The 24,928-nt window shown below is 47.9% G+C and overlaps 1 protein-coding gene across 4 annotated transcripts in view; it reads left to right on the top strand.

Moving 5' to 3' along the window:
• Positions 1-24,928, top strand: part of LOC119455329 (transmembrane protein 50A) — a 144,485-nt gene that overhangs the window by 49,154 nt on the left and 70,403 nt on the right. For 2 of the 4 annotated variants that reach the window (XM_037716722.2, XM_037716721.2), the window contains exon 4: positions 13,258-13,350. In XM_037716722.2, coding sequence (XP_037572650.1) covers positions 13,258-13,350 — 93 coding nt within the window. Of the gene's footprint in view, positions 1-13,257; positions 13,351-14,589; positions 14,682-24,402; positions 24,463-24,928 lie in introns of those variants that run through there. The other 2 variants (XM_037716720.2, XM_049668707.1) reach the window with 2 other exon arrangements.

Raw genomic sequence — 24,928 nt, 5'->3', positions numbered from 1 at the left:
GATGTCGCGCACAATACAAATAATGCCATAAGCGATGGTATAAGTACAGACGAACATGTTTAAATAAAACACGTCAACCAAGTTAAATAGCAATAAAGTAGTCACTCTGACTGCATGGGGGGTCAGGACAAAGTACACTGTAAAAAATAAATCAAATAAAATTGTCAGTAAGACAGTGCAGACAACGCGCGAACGAACGATTTCAGATCGGCACTATCGAGAACCTCGGGTGGCAAATTATTCCAGTCGTTAATCGAACGAGGAAAAAAAGAGTACCTGTATATATTGGTATGGCATAGGTGTTCAGTAACTTTTTTAGGGTGAGATGAGCGCGTTTCGCGGCGCAAGATTGGTTGGACGTATTTACTTTTCTCTATTGCTAGCTTGTCATTATATATAAGATAAAATAGCTTCATTCTTTCACGATACCGTCTCAATTCAAAAGTTTCTAATCTTGGGCTTTCCAAGAGAGCTGTTGGAGATGTGTCATATTGGTAGGCATTAAATATAAATCTTACAGCTTTCCTCTGTACTGATTCTAGTTTATCTATGTCAACTTGTGTGTGCGGGTCCCAGACAGCCGACGCATACTCTAGTACTGGTATCACGTATGTTTTATAGGCAAGTAGTTTAATCTCGTGGGGGGCCTCAGCTAGTGCCCGTCTTAAGTATCCCAGTTTTCTCAAAGCCTTTTTTTCAATGTATGATACATGTTCATTCCATCTTAAATCAGATGTAATTACAAGGCCAAGGTACGTATATGTTGAAACAAAAGACAAGCAATGGTTTTCCAGACTGTATTGAAATTTTAAAGGGTCTTTCTTGAGGGTTATAGTCATTGCCACAGTTTTTTCCGGGTTAATGTTCATTTGCCATGTAGAGCAACAATTCTGAATTTTAGATAAAGAGTTATTTAGAACATGGGTTCTCAAAGTGGGTTCCGCGGAACCTACGGGTTCCGCAGGCCCCTGCTCGGGGTTCCGCGAGCCACTGATAAATTTTCCCTGGTCCCGCTCTCGACAAGTGTCTAAAACGGCGAACACGAGGTGCGCTTGATCCAAAGAACTTCCATTACCCATGCCCGAGTGTCAAAAAGCACATCACAGTGCGTAACAGCAACGCGCGAACTGCGCAATAAATACGCAAGCAGCTTGTAGCCACCCAACCTCTGAGAACGGGCAACGCGCCTAAGCTTTCGCACTTGAATCTCGGAGGCCGTAACTTACCACCATGCGCCTTTCTCCTATTTGTAGATAGGGTAGGTGCCGATAGCGTGCGCACTGACCTATACGTTGGAGGAAAAACTTAAAAAAAAAAAAAAAAAAAAAAAAAACGCGGAGCACCGCAAGTGCGCGCCGCATAAGAGCAAGAACGGCGTAGCGTCCAACCGAAACGAAGCGGCGCAGTCCGCATCGCCGTGGTCCTCAGCGGCAATCGTACACGGCACGTGACTGACAGCAACGCCGAAGCACTTAGTGCCTAATTGTGCCTTTAAAGCCTTTATTCTTGCGTTTATCGCCGCGCGTAACACCGCGTTGACGGCTAGCCGCGTGCCTCCGTAAGTGCGTAGTCGCTATCTCTGATCGCGTCGATAACCACCGCAGTTTCGTCCGCAGCGGTTGCGGCAAATAGTAGTTTCGTTTTCACTCGATGCGCGCGTCGGCTGCGTGTCTTCACAACTGCGTAGTCGCCTCCCATGTCAGCGGCCGCGGTTTCGTCCACACTTCTTGCAGCGAACGGTAGTTTCGTTTTGACTTGGTGCGTGCGTCAGCCGCCTGCCTTCTGAACCGCAAGGTCGCCGTCCATGATCGTGTCGATATATAGCGGCCGCGGTTTCGTCGACAGCGGTTGCGGCAAGCAGTAGTTTCGCTTTTACTCAGTGCAAAGCTGTCGAAGATAAAAAGCACCGGCTACATCGCGATCGACGGACAATTTGTTGGCGAGCAGCTGAGTGGCGAAAAAATAATCGGGATGTGCGCCCGTTGGTGCAAAGCGCGTCTCAGATGAAAACGCGCCCCGCGAAGGATGTCGCGAGGCCTTCGCCGCTGCTAGCGCTAATCAGTCATGAGATGAAGAGAATTTCAGCTTCCGCACTGGTCTTGTGCTAAACAGAAACAAGATTTGACGATTCATTGAGTAAATAAAAGCGTGTTGACGTAGTGCAGCATTTGTTTGTTGTCTTGATACCCTCGATAATTCGGTTAAATCGGGGGGGGGGGGGGGGGGGGGTTCCTTGGCACTTTATGGAGCGTAGCAGGGTTCCCTGGGATGAACGTACCTGAGAACCCCTGATTTAGAAGAACTTGGTCTCTGCAGGCGTTAACTTCCACATAAAGTACGCAGTCGTCTGCAAAAAGTTGTATCTTTACCGGGATATCATGAACGATGTCGTCAATAAAGACCAAGAAGAAGAGAGGCCCGAGAATAGATCCCTGTGGTGTGCCGGATTCAACCGGCGCAGACGGTGAACTGCTACCATTTTAACCGTGACGCACTGATACCTGCAGTTTAGATATGCTTCGATCCAGGCTAATAAAGAGTCGTTTTTCAGAATTGGTTTTAGTTTGATAAGTAGCTTACGGTGCGAAACGCGGTCAAATGCTTTTTCGAAATCTAAGAATAAGATATCAATTTGGTTCTGATTGTCTAAACTGATGGCAAGGTCGTGGACCATTTCGAGCAGTTGCGTGACTGTCGACAAACCGCGTCGGAAACCATGCTGACGACTATCTATTAAGCCATTGCTTTCTATGAACACAGAAATGTGCTTGAATATTATGTGTTCAAGTACTTTAACACATGCGCATAACAGCGATATAGGTCTGTACGCGGATGGCATAGACTGGTTTGCCTTTTTTGAAAGAATCCCAATACCATTGTCAAGAACGGATGCAGCACGGCACCTCAGCAGTCTTGCCCATACTATAACTCTTAAGAAAATGGCATACACCAGAGTTTACCAACCGGCGCCTATATGCCATGGACCCACAGATGCAATTACGGCTTTTACCCGGTTTTAAACGACATGAAGAAACCTTACTGTGCCGCCTGCGATTAGGAGTTTCTTTTACGAACTCCTATTCATTCCTAATTGGAATGGCGGACAGTGCCAACTGCAGCACATGTGGTGTTGAGGAAACCACCAGACATCTCTTATGTGACTGCCCTAGATACGAAGAAGAGAGGATTGCCCTTCGGACTGCTTTGGGGCACTTAGACGACAGGCCTTTTACGGAGGAGAAGATCTTGGGCCCGTGGCCTCGTGCGTCTTCTATGTACAGGGCTACAAAGGCGCTGCTGCGCTTTTTGAAGTGCACAAGCCTGCATGACCGCCTGTGACGAAACTTAGCGATGAACGCTTGACTGTAAATGTGCAAGGTGTGAACTGTAAACTTCTCTCTTCCTTCTCCTCTTTCAATCCCTTCTTCCCCTTCCCCAGTGCAGGGTAGCCTACCGGGCTCAGCCTGGTTAACCTCCCTGCCTTTCCCTTATGACTTTTCTCTCTCTCTCTCACTCCTACCTATTGGCTGGTGACGATCCTCCTGTCTGTAGTAAATGTGGCGAGACGCTTACGGTCCTCCACGTCTTGTTAGAGTGTAAGGGAATAGAAGTTCAAAGAAAGAAGTACTTTGCCCTGGCATACAGACGACACATTCCCCTCCACCCTGCAATGTTTATTGGCATGGAACCACTTTTTGACAATAAGTTAGTTTTAGCTTTTTTACGAGGTGTAAGCACATTGCATGTTATCAGTCCAAGGTATCGTAGCACATCCTCTTACTAGAGGCTGCCGCTGCGATAGCACTTTTGTAAAGCACGTGCCTCCCAACCCTTGCTTTCAAGGGCACACGGGTGAGGTACGAGTGCTACTGTTACTCACGCTTTTAGTACATCACCCCCGGGTAACAGAACTTTTATGGTCATAGCATACGGTATTAGTCATTCTCACTATTTTAATTCCTTTACATTTTACGCAGTTTACAGCGACAAATTTTTAGGCCTCTCTAAGCCAAGATACATGTACCATTCACATTTTGATCCACAAACCTTACAGTTGCCACACACTACCACTGTCAATTCATTTATTATCTTTTGTTTGGCGCTCTTTGGCCATATCTGGCCCTTGCGCCAATAAAATCCATTTATCATCATCAAACTTTTTTCTAGCTTTTCGTGTCAGTGGCGAAAAGTCCTCCCGGATTGAAAAGGCAGATTCCTTTAGCTTGCGTGCTAGAACGGTCTGCTTATCCTTGAAGAAAGCAAACCTAGCTATAATCGGTCTGCGTTTACCTTCGGCGAACACGCCCAACCTGTGTACGCGCTCCAATTGTGTGCTGGTTATTTGTATTTCAAGCTTCTCGGAACAGAAATGAATAATTTTTTTTTCCGAAGCAACCCAGTCCTCCTTTTCTTTGGCTTCCAATCCAAAAAACAAAAGATTGCAGCGATGCATCCGATTCTCAGTGTCATCGCACCTTGCAGCAATAGTCTGCAACCGCTCATTTATGCCACTTAATGAACTGCGGCCGGCGCTATTATAAGACAGATTAGGCGAGGCAGGAGCAGCTTTAATGGATGCAAGTTCAGCTGTCAAGCTGGCGACTTCCCCAGATATGGCTTTTTGCTCGTCATTTAGGCACATGACTTCACTAGCAGTAACTTTTTGTTCTTCTTTCAGCTGCCTTACTTCACTCTCTATCGCCTCTTGCTTCTCTTCTATACTTGGTAGTTCACCCAGTATTGCCTGCTGTCCAGCATCTCATTTACGAACGGTTTCTAATACGTATTGTAGGCTGTTAGCTAAGGAATCAAGACCAGGCCGGGGATTAGATTCTATATCACCTGCAATCAACAACAGCATCTTGGACAACGCACAACACAGTCGTGAAGCAACTATATCCTTCAAACAACTTCGCTGGGCACGGCACCTGTTGTCACTTCTAATGCAAAAAGCGTGATTAAGGTAACTAACCTGGAAAAGTACGGAGCGGAGCGTAAGTTCCACATGCTGTTATCGGTGCCGTGCCCAAGAGGGCTGTTCACGGGCGGGCGTTTATATCCGGGGATGTGCGCACAAGCGATAGCAGTAGCCCCGCGTTGTTTCCAGAGGAAGCTCCTAGTTGCGTCCAGACTTGGGGTACTGGGGTCGAACTGGTGCTTCAGCTGCGCTTTGCCGCCAAGAATCCGGAGACCGGGATAACGTACCAATGAAAATTGCAGCCTGGAAAAGTACGGAGCGTAAGTTCCACATGCTGTTATCGGTGCCGTGCCCAAGAGGGTTGTTCACAGGCGGGCGTTTATATCCGGGGATGCGCGCACAAGCGATAGCAGTAGCCCCGCGTTGTTTCCAGACGAAGCTCCTAGTTGCGTCCAGACTTGGTGTACCGGGGTCGAAGTGGTGCTTCAGCTGCGCTTTGCCGCCAAGAATCCGGAGACCGGGATAACGTACCGACGAAAATTGCAGCCTGGAAAAGTACGGAGCGTAAGTTCCACATGCTGTTATCGGTGCCGTGCCCAAGAGGGTTGTTCACAGGCGGGCGTTTATATCCGGGGATGCGCGCACAAGCGATAGCAGTAGCCCCGCGTTGTTTCCAGACAAAGCTCCTAGTTGCGTCCAGACTTGGGGTACCGGGGTCGAAGTGGTGCTTCAGCTGCGCTTTGCCGCCAAGAATCCGGAGACTGGAAAAACGTGCCGACGAAAATTGCAGCCTGGAAAAGTACGGAGCGTAAGTTCCACATGCTGTTATCGGTGCCGTGCCCAAGAGGGTTGTTCACAGGCGGGCGTTTATATCCGGGGATGCGCGCACAAGCGATAGCAGTAGCCCCGCGTTGTTTCCAGACGAAGCTCCTAGTTGCGTCCAGACTTGGTGTACCGGGGTCGAAGTGGTGCTTCAGCTGCGCTTTGCCGCCAAGAATCCGGAGACTGGAAAAACGTGCCGACGAAAATTGCAGCCTGGAAAAGTATGGAGCGTAAGTTCTGTGGGGACGCGCGACTCTCGCGCGTTTCCTGTAATCCGGCTTCACCGCGTAGCTAAGTGCCGACGGTGGTTGTGGCGCATTGCGAGAGACGGCGCGAGCGAGTGTCGCGATGCTAACGCCACCAAACGGCGGGGTAACTTGGGAGAAAAAGGTCAACGGCGCTTCCTCTTTGGCTTGGGATCGGCGGCCAACACGCACGAACGCTTCGCGCGTGCGCCGGGCCGCTTAGCGCGACCGTCGCGCGAGGCTAAGAGCAGGACACCGGTATGGACGAACACGGATCGTTCGAGCGTGCCACCGTTCGCGTGACTACACGTGAACGACTAGGCGATGGTGTCATAGCATGGGGCGAACGTATTCGCTCGCTATCGGGTCGCGGTGAGTCGGACTTCCTTGATTTGTTGCGCGCCCGTGTGAATGTTCAATTGGTAGTAATTCGGCTAGTGTGCATTAGTGTATGAAAGGCGCAATAAATGCCCTTTTGATTGTTCGCACTACTGTGTTGTCGTTCCTTTGTCCCAAGAGCCCGTGTGAGACCCCACAGTTCCACATGCTGTTATCGGTGCCGTGCCCAAGAGGGTTGTTCACAGGCGGGCGTTTATATCCGGGGATGCTCGCACAAGCGATAGCAGTAGCGCCCCGCGTTGTTGCCAGACGAAGCTCCTAGTTGCGTCCAGACTTGGGGTACTGGGGTCGAACTGGTGCTTCAGCTGCGCTTTGCCGCCAAGAATCCGGAGACTGGAAAAACGTGCCGACGAAAACTGCAGCCTGGAAAAGTATGGAGCGCAAGTTCCACATGCTGTTATCGGTGCCGTGCCCCAGAGTGTTGTTCACAGGCGGGCGTTTATATCCAGGGATGCGCGCACAAGCAATAGCAGTAGCGCCCCGCGTTGTTGCCAGACGAAGCTCCTAGTTGCGTCCAGACTTGGGGTACTGGGGTCGAACTGGTGCTTCAGCTGCGCTTTGCCGCCAAGAATCCGGAGACTGGAAAAACGTGCAGACGAAAATTGCAGCCTGGAAAAGTACGGAGCGTAAGTTCCACATGCTGTTATCGGTGCCGTGCTTGAGTCTATTCATTCTGCATCCTGGACTGCTTGGCTTATTGTGAAAACAGCACTAAGTCTTTAAACGGAACAGCCCAAACGAGGTAAGTGACACCATAGACACCATTGACACCATAGACAACAACCCTTGCCACTTCATACAATGCTATCTATTGCTTCTACTGTCTTCTTTTTTCCCTGCTCCAGTAGACACGTCAGTTATCAAGGATGGTAACTGTCACATGGGCTGTTTTATTGCTTGGGCAGTTTTATCAGAATAAGAAGGCCCGTGGTAAAGCTGGAATTAGTTAAAAATAACAGCAACATAAACAAACAATTGGTTGCTGAAAAAAAGCAGATCATCAAACAGTGAAAGATAACAAAAGGAAGCCAGAAGAATGTGTTAAAAATAAACTAGTGGCAGCAAGAAAATGCAGCAAACATGGTGGCCATTAACAATGTTGACTGGCACAAAACCGCAACTTGGCAGACGTTCGACGAAGGTAGGCACAGCTGCCTAAGCAGTGCCGCCGGCTGAGTGACTGGTGACAAGTTGTCATGCTGCCAACAGTTTGCGAACCTGTTGTCATAAACCTTATCAGCAATTGAATGTTCGGTCAGATGGATCGGCTAGACTGATGGCCTTCGTAGCAGAGTATGGGTTCGTGTGCCTTTAATTTCCCAAAGTCTGGCAGCAGTGTGCACCTTTTGGCCAGCGGGCCACACGCAATAATACTGATTGCATGGTTGCGTGCTCGTGGCAGTGCAGAGCGAGATTATCTAATTTATTGTTATTTCCATGTCTTGTATCGTCACGGCAAGATGTCTGCAGGTCATAAAAATCCACAAGATGCCTTTTGTTGGCCTGTCCAAGGCCACTCGCTTCTGTTTCTTTTGCATATACCTAATGAAGATTTTTTTTCTCTGATATGTTTATGTGTATGTGCTCATAACGAATATTGGATATAATGAAGATATTTTCCAAGATATTTTCATGCAGCTTGGTTAGTTGGACTGTACTTTGGAAGATAAAATTGTTGCAGGTTCACCCGAAAGGTGAAGCATCAATTGCGATAGCAAATTAGTAGAGAGCTATACGGAGTAAGGATAGTGGTTTTATCAGCTGTATAAGCTCGAACATGCAGCAGCACCAGCAACGTGCAGAACTGTTGTCGACGCCGTCCGTGTTTTGCCCGCGTTCGCTCCGAACGCACGTTGGTGACTGTTGCCGGTGCCTCATGGGGCGGCTCGGAGGTTTTCGACGAGATCAGAACGGGACACTCGTCGAGCAGCGTCGGAAGTCTTTACCACCTTCTCGCTTCGCAACGTTTTTATATAAATACGCATTTGGTGCCGCAGCTAAACGTTGCCTCCCCTCCCTCCTTCCGTCCCGTCCCCCCACGGCCTTTCGCGCGATGGAAGAAGTCGCGTTTGCTCTCTATACATGGTGATTGTACAGGAGAAAAGAGGCGCTTAATTCTGCAGCCCTTCAGGGAGCATAGCGCAGAATGCGCGTTTGCTCTCCGCCATGCATTTGCTCCCCGTGAAAGCGCGCGTGCCTCGTGCGCTTTCACTCGCACCTACAGCATACGCCGCGCGGCGACGATTTCATCGCCGTTTGACGTCATACGGAACCTCACGGCGACGGCAGAAATTCGCTTTGAGTGTCCATATAATTGCTATCGCAATAAAACAGCAAACAGCTTCAAGAAAGACAGCACGAGCAACTGTGCAGACAGGAAGAGAGAGGCACCGATGCATGTTAATCTAGAAAAGGACAGCAAGAGATCATTCAATCTCACAGGTGCTTTGATTCTGGTAACTTGTGATTACAAATGTCATCCACATGGCACAGGGCAAGGCTGAATTGCTGCCCGATTTGGAGTTACCTGTATGTTCTCGCATCGGCTGGTTTGACCAATGTTTACACCACCTGGTACACTGCACAACATTTGCAGGGACATAAGGCCACAACCTTAAGTAGAGTAACGTTAAGAGACAGGAAGAGAGCGGTGTGGATCAGAGAACAAACGGGGATAGCCGATATTCTAGGTGACATTAAGCGGAAGAAATGGAGCTGGGCAGGCCATGTAATGCGTAGGATGGATAACCGGTGGACCATTAGGGTTACAGAATGGATACCAAGAGAAGGGAAGCGCTGTCGAGGACAGCAGAAAACCAGGTGGGACGATGAAGTTAGGAAATTTGCAGGCGCAAGTTGGAATACTCTAGCGCAAGACAGGGGTAATTGGAGATCGCACGGAGAGGCCTTTGTCCTGCAGTGGACTTAAATATAGGCTGATGATGATGAAGGCCACAACCGAGCTTGTTGGTGGGAGACACTTGTTCTGGATCAGTGCTGCGGGTTTTGAAAGAGCGTTTGATGTCACTTTTCTGTCATAGCTGTTGGATCTCTCTAATTTCGACTAGTTTTGAACACTGAACTAGCCTCGAACCACGCGAAACTTGGTCAGACCACACGCACGCATGCCAGCGCGCGCTCACTCCTGGCCGCTCCTGGTTAGACGCCTTGGCAGACTTTCCTTCGTAATGAGCTATTGATAGTGCTTCAAGAATGATGTGGCTACTATCCGTTGATCAAGCTGGTGTAGGACAAAGCCGGTCCACACCATGTGGCACAGCCAGGCGGGAGTAACTGGGCGCGCTCTAGCCCGGTCGTGCACAAGGCAAACGCGGCAGTTTCATGTAGCTGCAGTCTGCTACGTAGCGTAGACACTGCCGTAGCCGTCGTGGGGTGCCGCTACGAGTCCACTGGGTGAGAGCACTGTGGCTTGCTCAGGATAGCCTCGTTTAGCACGTCTGGTGCATCACAGGTGCCAAAATCGGAAATAGTGGTATCTTCGTGAAGATCCAAAATCAAATTTCGACTGCATTCAGCATTCAGTTGAGGACACACGTAGCTCCACCATAGCCCTTGCAGTGCAAATCATTGAAGGATGAGCAGAAGCACTGCCAGGGGCGGATCCAGGTTTTTTCTGAGGGGTTTTTCAGCTTCTGTCAACTATGATGATGATAGTAGTCTTATTTACCGAAATTCATCGTTTCTGTTCACGATAAACCCGCCTCTTATACGGTTAGTGCAACACCTTTAGTGAAAGTTACTTATCGTATTCTCCCAACTTATAGGAAAAGGACGTTGCCCAACGTAGCCATGTGCTTGATAATATATATCTAAGTCTGTATTGTTCCTGATAATAAAATTTGGGATGATCTGTTGCAGATTCATTATAGGTGAGTAAGCACGGGTCCGTCTTTGGAATTCTGTTGGGGCACCTTGATTTCCTTAAGAAGCTTCTTTGTGTTCGGCTGAGACACCTTCATTTGCTTTGGAGGACTAGCGCTTCCGCTCAAACATGCCAACCACTACGCTGATTGTTTATGATATGCGAATCATTGTTTATGATATGCGAATCAAACTACATAATAAAATTGCGTTTTTATATAGAGTTTATTGTAACGAATATTGAACTGTTCTCCTCTACCCTTGCTGTAATCAGCTAACTTTTACGTACGCTTCGTGTCGCCTTGCTGAAGTCATCGTGTATCGAAACACCGCAAGATCTGAATTTGCTTCTAGCAAACAAATTGCTGTCACATAGCTTGAAAGGCGAAAAGTTCACTATGACAGGCCGACACTTCCCTTGTGTGAAGCTTGTGCGGACGAGATATTCGTTTGTCATTGCAATCTAGGGCAAGTCCCATTGTTCTGTTGATGACGTCACAAACGTGTTCTTCGCACTGAGCCCATGATTCGGTGGTACAGTCTTCAATACCGTGTAAAATTAAATTGTTTTTGTGGGAGCGATCTTCGAGCTCATCAAGTCGTTCGGAAACTACCAGCTGTGGTGCCACGCCAGTGCTCTCTCCTGACAAGCACATGTGCATTTTTTTGCTCAAGTGTATTTTGTGCCTCCTTGAGTGCATTGAGAGAGGCCATCACTTGATTGTGTTTTGAGTCAACATTTTGGTGAATTGATTTCAACAAAAAAACAAAGCTCTTTGATCTTGGCTCTTCTATTGAAACTTGACGTCCCCGGCCAAGACCAAAAGCTTAGCCAAGTCCGCACACTCGCAATCAGGGCACAAGAATCGCCAGCACTTGGTTTATCCGAGAAGCGTCCGAGTGTTTTGATATCACTGTGGTGAAACAAATGATGCTTTACTGCGCCCTGCTTCTGATGTTGTAAATTTTTGTTTTGTGCAAGGTTGCGATCACATCACTTTATTTTCCTTAAAGACTCCTATCATGCGATCATGTACGAAAGGCAGGCAGGCAGTGAACTTTATTTTAGGTCCTGAGGAGCGACTCCGAGAACCCCTTACGGGGGAGGAGCCACCGCGGGCCGCTCCCACGTTGGGACGGGCAGGCCGTGCCAGACCGCCGCGTCGTGGGCCCTCTGGACAGCCCGTAGCTGAGCGGTGAGGTCGGAGCATGTACGAAAGGATTCCCAATAATTCTGGGCAGTTGTCACGTTCAAAATAGCGTATCTGCAACTCTTGTCAAACCTGGTCTGAAACAGTAACCTGCAATGAAAGAAACACATCTGTGTTTTAGAGTGCAGCCTTTAGGTGCTCGTTCCTGCGTTGTCCCTCGGCATAACAGAGCGAGCACGGTGGGCGATAGCGAAGAGAGTGTGAGAAGCGGAGGAGGGTATTGCAAAAGTGTGAGAAGCGTGGTGGCGACGATTTCTACAAGATGGTGCCGGAGTAGCTTACCACTGATGAGCGCGTCCAACAACTGTATGAGTGACGGTCTGCGGTGGCTGCTGTGAATCGTGCCCAGGCGTCACCCATGCGCTGCCTCTCGCGATCTCTCTATAAGCGAGGCAGTTGTGCCACACTTTGCTCCGTTTGCAACGTGCCGCACGAGACAGGTTGTCTGCGCCAGCAAATATATAAAGCAAAATGAAAACACGTATAGAGCTGCGCTCAAATTTTGCATTAGAGAGTACCATAATTGTCGGTGAAATTTTTACACGAACTGTACCAATATTTTCAACTGTCTCCTCAATGAAGCAGATGACAAAGGCTCTTATTCCTGGCAGTGTGTGCTAATAAGCAGGGTAGTGGCAGCCTGACAACCAGTTCCTGCCTCTTCCGTAGGGCTCTCTTCCTCCTCAGAGACTATGACTTGCCTAGCGAAGTCCGCATGATGGAAACACAGTTGTAGCTTCGACATCTTTGATTTGTATCAACTTTCACACAGTGGGCTGATAGATTGGGCATTCTGCACTATTTATTGCATGTTATATGTTTGTCGAACATTTGCAGTTTCAAATGCCAATGAAGTAGGTGGCAGTTTTGGTTATAGTTCCGTTTAACTGGAGCTCACTGAAAAATGGGGTTTCATTTAACTCAAGTTTGTTAACATTGTGCCTATGGGCAGCCAACCAAAATTTATATCATTGTTCCATTTATCCATCATTTCTGTTTAAGCAAGTTTCGTTTATCCGGAGTCCACTGCATTTGCGATTTTGTTTAGCGCCATTGCTACGAAGATAAATATAAATATTTCCGTTGAAAAATGTGTGCCTGGTAACTGCTCCGAAAGGTTGATTCGCTCCTCCAAAGTGAGGTTTTAGCTACTGAGCACGAGATCGAATGCTGGCCGCATTTCGATGGAGGCGAAATGCAAAAACGCCTGTGTGCTTGCGTTGTAGTGCACGTAAGAACCCCAGATGGTCAAAGTTAATCCGGAGCCCTCCACTACGACGTGCCTCATAATCAGAACTGGTTTTGGCACATAAAACCCGAGAAAGAAAAAGAAGAAGAGGTTTCAGCTGCTCCAAAAGCTGCTTTGAGGGGACCAATCATGTCGCGGTATATGTCTGTTTCCTGTTTTCGCCGCATGTCTACTACTCATAATGGATCACTAGCAAGCCAGTATTGCCGCCTTAGGGAATTACTGCTACTTACTGATTTCTAGATGGTTTTGATTGCAGATCGTGCTTTCTTGGAAGTATGTGTTGTCTGAATGGTGGAAATATTTTACTTTGACAACTTGTGCACTTCATGTTAACTGGAAATGGGAGCCATGTTCAATATCAAATGAACAAAACTACCGGAGGATTGCGTTGCCTTTTTCCTTTGTTGCTTCTATTTTTCTTAAAAGGACTGTTATTGCAAACAAAAATGCATGTTCTGCAGAGATCAAACTAATGTAAGTGAACATTGTTAGGAGCAGAGACTACTAATATGCCGCATCACTGTGCAGGTGCTCGGGTGTGGCTGTTCCTTGGATTTGCCCTTGGATTTGGCTCACTCATTGCATCGTGCTGGATCTTGTTTGGTGATTACGTCACACAAGGTCAGTGGTGACACATGCTGCCATCCATGTCACAGCCCTGCTGGCGTTGATGTTATGTCCTCTTTCATGATGTCGTTGTTCGGCTTTTGCAAGCTTTACTAACTCTTGTGCGGCAACTGGGCCTGTTAACTGGGGTTCTGCATGCGGACTTTGTGGTTTCAGCTGTCTTTCTTTTTTTTCTTGTCCTGATTGACTTTTTGTGATGAAGTTTGCAGGATAAACAGATGTGCTAGTCAGTATTTGTGCTCAGCTTGCATTCCTTGTCAGACTCATTTTGGTTAAGAAAGGCTGCTTGGTGTGTGTGCATTCAGGACTGGCAGGATTCTTGTTGAGTCAGCACAGCCAGCAGTATGCAGTAAAGAAAAACAACACTAATTTAACATCAACATGCAAACTCGATGAATTGAATAATGCATGGTGCTGGAATAGGTGCACTGAATATACGGCATGGTCACACGTGGCATATTTTTTCATTCTAACACAAGCTTTTTTTTTCTTGTGCATTGCTCGGCAAATGAGCAACTTTTTGAAAGGCACTTTCTACTGTACAGTAGTTGGGGTATGAGACCACATGCAAAGCCTTCCATTTTCTGTTTGTTCCATTCCCTATACCGCAAAGTCTTCTTGCTATTCAGTAGGCTGTGGTGAAGCCAACCTGCCTCCAACCCTTGCAAAAATGCATCCCCCTAGTGGGAAGGAAGGTGCAGTGGGAAAGATTGAGGAAAACGAGGATCCTCAGTGAAGACAAGTCAACCACTGGACATGTGCGACTGCAGTGTGCAACACGTTCAGCCAACCACGGAAAAGAGCAGGAACTTTCATACAATCAGGGCGGGCAGTCCACACTACGTGTGTGATGATGGCAAATCAGTTCTGCAGAGGGTGCACAAGGGTGGAGGAAGGGAATATTGCCACCCACCCGATTGTAGCACGAAGCTACATTCGGGTGGATAACAATTTTCCCTTTCATGTTGACGATGATGATGTGTGGGCAGCGCCCTAGCCGATGTAATATTTGCACTTAAACAGATCGAGTTAGGCCCTATGAAGTCATTGCAGACTAACTGCATCTCCATAAGTAACGCCCTTCTAAACGTGGTCTTGGGGAAAAAAAAGAACAACAAAAGAAAGAAAGAAAACAGAACAAGTAGACTGCCATGCACATTACATCACAGTGTCGCAGAATTACACAAGTGCATACAGCATCGCCCACCAGAGGGCCCTCCATCTCGTTTGCAGCACTGCTTCCACTAGCCGCAGGCTGCCAGAGCCAGCTGGACAATCTTGGTCTGGCTGCTCTCTGGAAGTGCTCTTGACTAGCAGACGACAAAAAGAGGTGATGACCATCTTTGTGCACACTTGACGGATTTGCAACGCAGGCGTTTGAAGGCTTGCTTAGCCAACTGCGTGGCTAGCTCACCTTCGGATTTCCTTACTTCTAGTGTTATGTTCTAATATTCTAATGGACCGTTCTGCCTTGTGAGGCGATGCGATACGAGTGGCAGTGAGCATTACAACTTTATTTTTTGTGTCCTGCGAACCTTCTTCCTGGCCGTAAACGGCGCATTGCACTGTCAGTCAAGCATGCCATCTGCACTGTGTTCCACCACGCGAGCTGTAGACACTCATTCCCACACGTTGCGGTGCCTTTTCCCTTCATCTTTCTCTGATGGTATTCATTTCTCCTGTATATGTAGTGATAGCTTCGTTTTCTGCAGCTAGTGAAGGCGTCGCAGCAAACTAGCATTCGCTTCATCTCTCCGTCGTATGTTTGGGGGGGTGAGCTTGATACCGATGTGTTCCAAGTAGGTCATTGACGTTAATGGAATGCACTGGCCACACATACATTCGCCTATTGCTTTCATCATTACACAATATTGTTTTTCATGGGAAACTTCTCGCTGCTCACAGACGGTGTGCATTTTCATGCTCGTTAGTCACAGCCCCATCTCCTGCGGCGCAGGGGCAGAAGAGAAGCACCATCAGCTGAAACAAACTTTCTGTAATCTAAGCCCAAGCAGGTTGGCACGAAATTGTATGCATGTAAAACGTGCCCGATATTTCCTGCTTTTTCGTGTCTTGTTAAATGATGATAAAACGCCAAACCATCAATGTCGCTGGTGGGCAAAGTGATCGCTGCAAGCAGGCATCCTTGAGTGATTGCTTTCAGGGATACAATCACTTACACGCGTCTTGGCATCGGACGCGGTTTGGGTGTGTAGACAGTCTTGATGCCCTTTGAGCCCGCGTACCGAAATAGGTGTCGGGCCCACTTGCGTCGTCTAGGAGGCAGAGTCGTCCCTCATAGACAAGTTTAATTTTAGCCTCAAAGGATGACCAGCCGGCATCTCCTTGGATTGCTAACACGTCTGTGACATCCGGGGGCCAACCTGCCTACTCCCCGTTGCCCTCACTCCAGCGAAGCCCTGGTTTTGGATGAGAGAAATACATTTAAATTCTGGGTTATTACATGCCTAAACTATGATATTATTGTTTGGCACGCCTTAGTGGGACCCTCGAGCTTAGCAGCGCAACGTCGGAGCCACTAAGCCACCGCAGCGGGTCGGCTGAGAGACATATTGCGGCATTTGCAAACGTCAGGGCAGGCACATCCATCCGCATCTCGGAAACCAGCACGTACCGGTTGCAACACCATAGGCTTCTCCTGCACCGTACATTGAGAGCCTCTCCTTGAGGCCTTGCGTGCCTGTGTCTCAAAACATCTGGATGTCATGGTGAAAATAATGCCAATAGAGTGGTATTCGTTCATCCGTGAGACATGTTTATCACTGGGCAGCAATGTTGGTGCAGCGGGCTCAGATACTGAAAACTGGAGGTCTGCCCATTTTTTTTTTCATTGAAGGTGACGCTTAGGATTCACAGCCGAGGTTTCACAGGTGACATGAAGATATTGTGACTATCGTAAAATTCCGAGCAAGCACCCTCCTTGGTGAAAGATAATGCAAGCAAAGTTGGGGAGGTCGCGTACTGAAAATTCAAGGGCTGTCGGCCCCGGATCCGGGGCCGTGTCCTATAGAGAGGCAAGCGAGTCCTATAGAGGAGAAAACGATCGCCTGAAGGCGCTACTGCGCCTCCTGACAGCGCCCCCAATGTGGAAATTTCAAGCAGCGCGGTCGCTCCGCGGTGCAGTCTCCGCTTTGTTTATATTGTTTCACCTGCGCTTTCCTTCGCTGCTCGTGCTCACGGCGCTCCGTTTTCGACGGCGGCAGATCGCCTGCTTTCTGAACAGCGATGCAAAGACTGCAGTGCGATTTCAAGACGGTTGCCGGCGCCAACAGTTTTTTCGTGGCGGCAACCTCAAGAAAGGGGAGCGTCTGCTTCCACACGTGTGTGGTGTTGAAAAATTGTGGGTGGTGATGTGACAGTGAAAGCCAAGTGCGTGTCGGATGTGTCCAACAAGATTGTATACGACATCGAGTTAGAGGTACACACCGAGTTCAGTCATTTAGTCACTTTTATTTCTCTATGGTGCAGTCACAAAGCGGTCATGCATGCTTGCAGAGATGTGCAGAGACGGTGACGATTGCGGTTGGTTTCGTTGGGCGCTGGGCGCGCACACACGGCTGCTCTCAATTTGGCTCCCAGGGAGTGGCATCAGCACTGTCGGAACAGAAAGAACACATGCATTAGGCACCAATAAGCCAATAAAATTAATTAACGATGTAAGTACTACATATGTGCATAATGCCTTATATCATGATGTATAAATATTTAATGTATATCATGCCTTATCATGCCGTATATCATGCACGTCTCGGGCAGCTGCTTTGCAATCTGCCGCGTACCGACGCATGCGATGACCGCAGCTTGCATTAAATACGGATTGCCACCACACAAAAGACATGTAACGTGCGGCCCTATTTGTTGCCTGTACAACTAGGAATTTAAGTTGCAGCGTTTCGAAAAAGGATATAATTATCTTGAGCCAGTCTTTGCCGATCGCGAGTGAACGAACAGTACAATCAATTAAATTTGTAGGTTTTACGTGCCAAAAGCACAATATCATTATGAGGCACGCTGTAATGGAGGGTCTCAGGAATCAATTTGACCACCGGGGGTTCTTTAACGTGCACAAAAATCAAAGTACATGTCAAAAACTGTATTCTTGCATTTCGCCCCCATCGAAATGCGGCCGCCGTGGCCGGGAATCGAACTCGCGTCGTCGAGCTTAGCGGCGCTACACGTATGCATTTACCGCTAAGCTAACACGGCAGATTTCACTGTACGATTCAACTACGCGACACGTCTAAACAAACGGCCATGCGCTAAATACAGGCACATTACTATTGCGTTTTTATCGAGCGGCCGTGATATTGCACGCGAATGCGAAAGTACGTGACTTACTTGACTCGGCGCACCGCAGTTATCCACGCTTGTCGTCTGTCCTTCTCGTACCACCTCTCCGGAATTCTGTAGAACTTCACGGGCGGCTTTCGACTTTTCGAGGCTCTTGTGGAAATCAACAACACAGCAGTATTGCGTGCCACCTTTCCTGGTTGATGAGGTCGCGCTCGCCATCACGAGAACAACGCACGCGGTCGCTCGCGCCGTAGAGAACACGGACACGCGCTGGCCCGGCGGCGACCTTCGACACTTCCATCTTTCTGCCAGGGGAGTGGGCGGCGCTGGTGTCGCGCGGGCAAACTTTAGGTTGCCTTGTCTATACAGTCTCCCAGCGAACAGAAGCTCGCCTGGCTTGCTCGTTCGCTTCCGTCGGGGTGTATAAAATAAAATGTATTGCAATTTAAGCGTGACATAATTGTGTGTACACATTGTGCTGACCAACATAGGTGCTTTTTATGAGCTGCATGCGGTCGCGTCGCAAGCGCCACCAGTCTCCGGTTCAATGCCCCAGCGAGCTAGGCCTGCTGGCTCCTAGCCATTGGCGGCTGTAAACAGAGCTGACACTGCGGACATGGCAATGCGGAAACAAGTCTACACTGCTTGCATAGCCGTGTTTATATTGGCATCGTTTCTTTAAAACGACAGAGCTGTGCAAAACGTTTGTTTTCACTTATTTTGTGAAGTTACGCAGTATTCCAAGTGTCCATGCAGAGACACCGGTTCTGGTCGGAGCTATGCGCTGCTCGCTCATTCGTACCATGTGTCCAGAATGCGACAAGTGGGACTCCAACGCGTCGTACGATGAATCGCACACAAAATCACACCATTTGTCTTGCACGTAATTCACATATAGCACTTAGCACATTTGACGAAAATGGCAACTGACGAAAGCTGTGCCTATGGCTATGGCTATGCAGATACCTGGCTGTGGTGAACTGTCAGGCTTCGACAGAAGTGCGGCTAAACAATAAATGTATTTCGCATTAAATTGCATCATTTTATGTAATTTAATATGCAATTTCGTAAAAAGTAGGCAAGAAAAAAAAACTAGCCATGCGGTTTGGTGAAAATTCATGAAGCAGTGATCAGGGTGAAGAACGGGAGGGGGGGGGGGTGTCGCTTGCACGGGTAGGGTCGCTTGCTCGAAATTTTAGGGTAGGTGTTGTAGGTCCCCAAGTCGCTCTGAAGCGAGGACTAACACCTGCCCGGGCAGCGTTAATGCACTTGGCAATCCGATGACAAAGTGTCTGCTGGTAGAGCAAGACCACTTTGAAGCTGCAACTGCTTTCCAGCCATGCATCAGTGGACATTGACAGGCTGTCATGATACGCGGGCGCTCTTGATGCCTTTCACTCTGTGGCGGGCAACACAGTGAATTATCATGCAGTTTTTGAAACCTTCATTGTTTTTCGTGCAGAAAAAGAGGTCATGCAACGAGGAAGTGCCTGGAGGTGGCAATAAATCCGAATGTTCCGGAAAGATGGTACAGCGCCAGTGGACAACTTGCGCAGATCACGGGTCTGACTGGCTTTTGCCAGATGCACTGTGTTGGTGGTGGATCAAGTGCCCGGTGAGGTTGACAGTGATGCTGAACAGCTGGACGCGGAGAACTGGGATTGTTGAATGTTGCCGTTAGCAAAGAATAGGCCACACATGTTTTAGAACCCTGGGAGCCATCCATTTGTGCATGTATGTTGGAGCAGGGGCAGCCGGCGTGTCAACACCGACTTGAGGCGTTTTGCCGGGTTGCTGCTCGAAGGTTCCAACGTTCATATGAGGGAATACTTTGGCTACCAGTCAGCCGTCATTGATGAGGCTCGCTGAGTTCAGAGGAAGACGGGCCAAGCTTCTGTTCATCCTCTGAAACGGTTCTAGTGCCCTGCTTGGAAGAAACCGAGCAAGAGGTTTTGGTATGCCGCTGGAAAGCGTCTTGAATGTGCATCGCATCAGCAGAGCTACAGACTGGGCAAGCAAGTTTCCTGAATGGTTTTCGGATGGACTGGGTACACTGTGTTGTGTCAAGGTGAAAATAAGGGTGGCCGAGGATGCGCAGCTGCAATCTTCTCTGCATAGGACAGCACCATTCGCCTTTCAGGACCTTGAGGGCCAGGAAATTCAGACTTCAACGTGAAGGCATCTTGAATCCTTTGCAGACACCAGAATGGGTAGCACCACTGGTGCCACCGTTAAAAAAATTATGGGAAAATGTCACTGTGTGAAGACTTCTGGTTAACTGTAAACAATGTAATGGATGTTGAGACATACCCAGTACCGCGCATGCACGAAATTTGGGCAAATATGGTGGGAGGTGTTTCGTTTTCCAAGCTAGACCTACGAGATGCTTATCAGCAAGTAGAACTGGATGATCCATCAAAAATGTCAGCTGGACCAGGTGGCTGAACGGACGTAACACACGACTCAAGTCATGCCCTGACGAACCCGAACTGCACTTTTAATTGAAGCATGTCTACTACTATATATACATGTGACACCAGTGGCGCCACTTACAAGTAGTTACTGTTAATGACGACACCTAGTGTTAGTGTACGGCACTACAGTGACGATCAACACTTGTCGAGTCGTGTGCCGTCAGCACCGGCAATTTTCCAGCATGAGATGGAAAACTTGTTGCAGGATTGTCTTGGAGTGCTGGCTAGTTTTAATGGCGGGAGGTGTTGGCGGGAGGTCCTCGGACTGATGACTGGGCTATCAGACGAAGACCACTCCCGAAATTTGGGGACATGGCTGAGGGACGCAGGCTTGAAGCTAAAACTGTACAAGTGCGTTTTTCGAGTGAAGAGGGCAGGGTACCTGGGTTTTTATAATTGATAAGTGTGCCTGAGCGAGCGGAGGAAATTTGCAAGCTGCGTGAGCTGCAGAGTGTCCTGGGACTGCTGCACTTCTACAGAAGATTTCTGCCAAGTTTCTCTTCTGTGTCCTTTGCTTTGTGGAAGAGGGTGGCTCAAGGGACTGGAGCAACGCTCCACATTTCAGAAGTAGGAGGCTGCAAGAAATGTTCTTGTCACTTTTGCTCTGCTGTGATGCATCATCTCCTTATGGATAGGAGCAGTTCTGGCACACCAGCTGGAAGAAAAGCCTGTGGCATTTGGGTGCGGCAGCCGAGAAGAACCACAGTCATTTGGACAAAGAAGCAGTGGTAGTTGGCGTTTCACCAGTTTGTCTTGGGAAGGCAGTTTGAAATATTCAGACCACAAGCCTGCTTGGGCCTGCTTGGACATGAGAGTCGAATTTTATTGCAATAGCAATTATATGGACACTTCAACCGGATTTCTGCCGTGGCCGTCAGGTTCCGTATAGATTTCAAGGGCGATAAAATCGTCGCCGCGCGCCGTATGCGCGAGCGAAAGAGCGCGGGGGACGCGCGCTATCACAGAGGGCGAACTCCCCCGCACGCTATCATGGAGAGTGAACGCACGGTGGAAAGCAAACGCAACCATCGCCCGAAAGGCTGTGGGGGTATGGGAGGGAGGGAGGCGGGGCGGCACTGTGCTCCGGCACCAAAGGCGTATCTTGCCACTCAATCTCCCACGCGAAAGCAAGAAACGGGAAGAGGGGGGGGGGGGCAGCTTCTTCTCTGCCAACAACTTCTCCTTTGCCCGGCGGTGCCGGTCGCCCGCACCGTCTCTTATCTCCACATGGCTCTGACCTCTGTATGCTCTGTGCATTTGCCGCTCAGTTTCCGTTGCAGCGATAGACCGCGCGAACCTGCGCTTGCTGCCAGCGTTTTGACAGTCGTTGGCTGCGGTCATTCAGTGTGATCTATTCATGTTTGCTTGTGCGCGCTGACACCACGATTGTTAATTCAGTTTGTAAGCCAATGTGTATAAGTTTATGCAGCCGATAAAACTACTATCCCTACTCCGAATTGCCCTCTACTAATTTGCTATCGCAATCGATGCTTCGCCTTTCAGGCGAAACTGCGACATTTTTTGCTCAAAGCACGCAATGTGTGCTACATTGGGTTTTGACTTGAAGTGGGTATAACTACCTACAAGCTGTGAGCCAGTTTGAGTATTCCCAATGTAGGTTGCCACCCCTGACGAGTTAAGAATACAGGAAATTTTCATGCTTGAGAATTCTCACTCGGGTCAGCTTGGGTGCCAGGCTGTATTTGCCCCGTTGCATGGTGCACTGTAGTCGGCTAGTCATGTGGAGCTGAGCCTTTTGCTGTGTGCTGCAAGAAAATCGTACGGTAGTGTCGTCTGCATGGGTCGAGAAAATGAAGCTGGTGCGCATGTGGTGGCCATGTTCTAGCCAAGGCGGGCAGATTTGCAGTCAGCCAGCTGCAGAGGAAGACTCTTAGAGCAGTACCGAAGATCCCACGATTACGCTAATCTCTAGTGCGAATCTTGAGTGCAGCTTCTGAACAAGAGGGTCCTTCTCGGCGGTGGTGCTTAGCCTCTCTGCTCAGGCAGCTCGTTTAGCAGCAGCGACAGACGAAGCATTTCCACCGGTTGCATCGCTCATTGTTCAGAAAGAAAACACATGTGGTGCGCGGTTCTCTAGCAGCAGCGGCGAAGTAGCGCATGTGCAGAATGCCATGCCAGCGCTTTATTTCCATAGCGCATGCCTGGTTGCGGCACTCCGCTCTCCTCCTCCTTGCGCTCTCGCCGTCTTTCATCTCCCGCCCCGCATTCTCTCTTTCATCCTTCGCTCGGTTACGAGGGACGCTGAGGCCGACGCTCAACGCAGGAACAAGAGCGGCGCTCTAAAATAAACGTATAACAAGCGCTTCGTTGTGCGAGGCGCACTGCGGTCTCACATCCGGGCGATGCAGGCTTTTGGGGTTAACGTTGTGATCAGGCAGCCCGAGCAACTTGCAACGTTCATAAGTTAACTTTCGTGCATTCGACACTACCTTGGAGAGGCGAATTAGTAAGTTCCTGCTAATCTCGTGCAACTGTCCGAGACGTGGAGATTTCAGATAAGCTTCAGAAAGGCATATTTTTTTATTTTCAATTTTCGATATATATATACAACTATTTCACAATTCCCTTTGAGTTTGATATATCCGGGATCAACTGGTACATTGGTAACATGTGAATAGAACGAGTGCACGCTTGCCTTAGGCAGGCAATCTGTGATTTGAAGGATGGATGCAGCTTGATTTACTGTATCATAAGAGCTTGTTTTGTTTATTTTATGCAAAAGAAAATTAATTTCAGTTGTGTTTGTACAGCATTTTAGTTTATAAATGCACTTTGTGTTCTGAGCACATCTGTTACTCGCATCCTCTGGTGTCATAAGTGGTTCTCTTTTTTTGCTGTGCGTTACATGGACCACACCTGCATGAACTAATCGGCTATGTGATTCGACCCATGCCTAAATATGCTTGCATTGTCTTGCATTAACAAACGGATACGGAGAAGAGCTACAAGTATTCCTGTCAACACCCAAATAATGTTGAGCCACTCTCAGTACATTCAGTTGTTATATTCCAGTACTTGTCATGTTTAACAGTGAGAGATGAGAAGCTAAGCCTGCACATGAAACGAGTTTCTGACATCACCTAATAAAGCTTGGACAGTGTAAATAAAGTCCATTCTCTCTTTGTCCATTTTGTCTATGACCTTGCATGCATCTATAGAATAACTTTTTATGTGGCTGCCTTTCAGAAGAAAGTGTTCTTAAATATCTGACTCAATTAATTTGTGTTCATTGCTGCAGCGCATAGGCCATGTTAGTGTTAAAGGGACCGACAACCGATATTTATGGAGCCAGTTTTTGATGGCGCAACGAAAAGCTCACCCTCGGTAGTGTTTACACCTGCAGTGGTTACTTCAAAAAGTGTGTGGATATTTTGTAAGCAGAATTTTTCGATCTGAGCAGCCTCAAAAAAAAAAAAATAACATTCCCTGCTCCAGCAACACTGAGAAGTGATAGCGATGCTGATAGCCCGCCTTGAAAATTTTGAAAAATGCCCATTGTCCTGCTTTCACTGGAGGGAGTGCAGATGTGGTTAACCACCTATATTGTCACCTTTCCAACCACTTTTAAAGGTAAATAGACTGGCACAATAGGTTTGCATTGTTTTACAGACCTTTCTTATAGTTGTACCGCATTTTTTCCCAAGTACACGCCTACGTCATGGCGGGCTGGCCCCCGTCGTTATTCAGTCGATAGACGAGCCAAGCCAAGTCATCGAAAACGAAGGCGAAGGCAGCGCCACTTTTCTACTCACTACAAACGAAGGCTTATCTGCACATTGTAAGTTAGAAATAACTTATAATAGAAAGAATATTACTGCATTTAATTGTTAATAAAAAGACCAGGAACAGCGTACACTAGTAGAAGGTCACGTGGTAGACCTCATAAGTACGTTCATGTTTTTGCCACATGGGGTGCCAAAGGTCATTTTTCGCGACTATTAGTGAAGAATTAAAAATATAAATCCACGTTTAATGAGAAAAATAGGGCTCGTTCTAGCCAATACGATAGCCGATCTTCCCATCTGCGGGGTTATCTCAATTCATTTTCTGTCCCTTTAAGAATACGCCAAGAATATTGTTACGTTGATGTTGCTGCTAATTTGCATTTTCCTTTCTTTCCAATATACCTTAATTGATTGTGCAGCGAAGGCTGACTTGTGCAATAGCTTTCCGAGTGTGGTAACGCACCGTGACGAGATAACGTAAACCTTAACATTCTTGACGGCCCCTGTTTCAGGTCGTCTGAGAGATGAAAGCTTTTTTGATGACCCAAAGCTGGCCCATCTTGTGCCAGTCAGTAAGTATCTATGCTGTTGGTTTCAAGGCCAACATGCTTGCCATGTTTACATGATCAGTAATTTAGTAGTTTGATGTATGATGATAACTTGCCAGGCATGGGTCAAAATAAAAGGAGCACTTGAAATGTTGAAAGGAAAATAAACGTGTGGTTGACATTTTCCAGGCCACTGCAGGTTCAAAACAACTTGACATTGTGACCCTGTAGATCACTGAAACATCAACTATTATTATATTCTTCAGTGATAATTTCTAATGGACTAGTTATGTTCTTCATAATGAGCTCTAAAATGCAGTAGCAGCTGAGCAAATAACCTAATTGAGTTTGTATAAAAAACTGTGCAGCACATATTCTTAATAAAGGGAAATGAAAGGTGCACTTTGTTATATAATGGCCCTCCACCAATGGCTTTTCACTTTGTGTGTGTGCGCCTCTTGAGGTCATGGTTGAGTTATCCTATAAACAT

This window comes from Dermacentor silvarum, chromosome 6 (genome assembly GCF_013339745.2).
Source record: "Dermacentor silvarum isolate Dsil-2018 chromosome 6, BIME_Dsil_1.4, whole genome shotgun sequence".
NCBI lineage: Eukaryota > Metazoa > Arthropoda > Arachnida > Ixodida > Ixodidae > Dermacentor > Dermacentor silvarum.
Note: the sequence above shows the minus strand (reverse complement) of the source record. Positions and strands in the feature narration are given on the sequence as shown.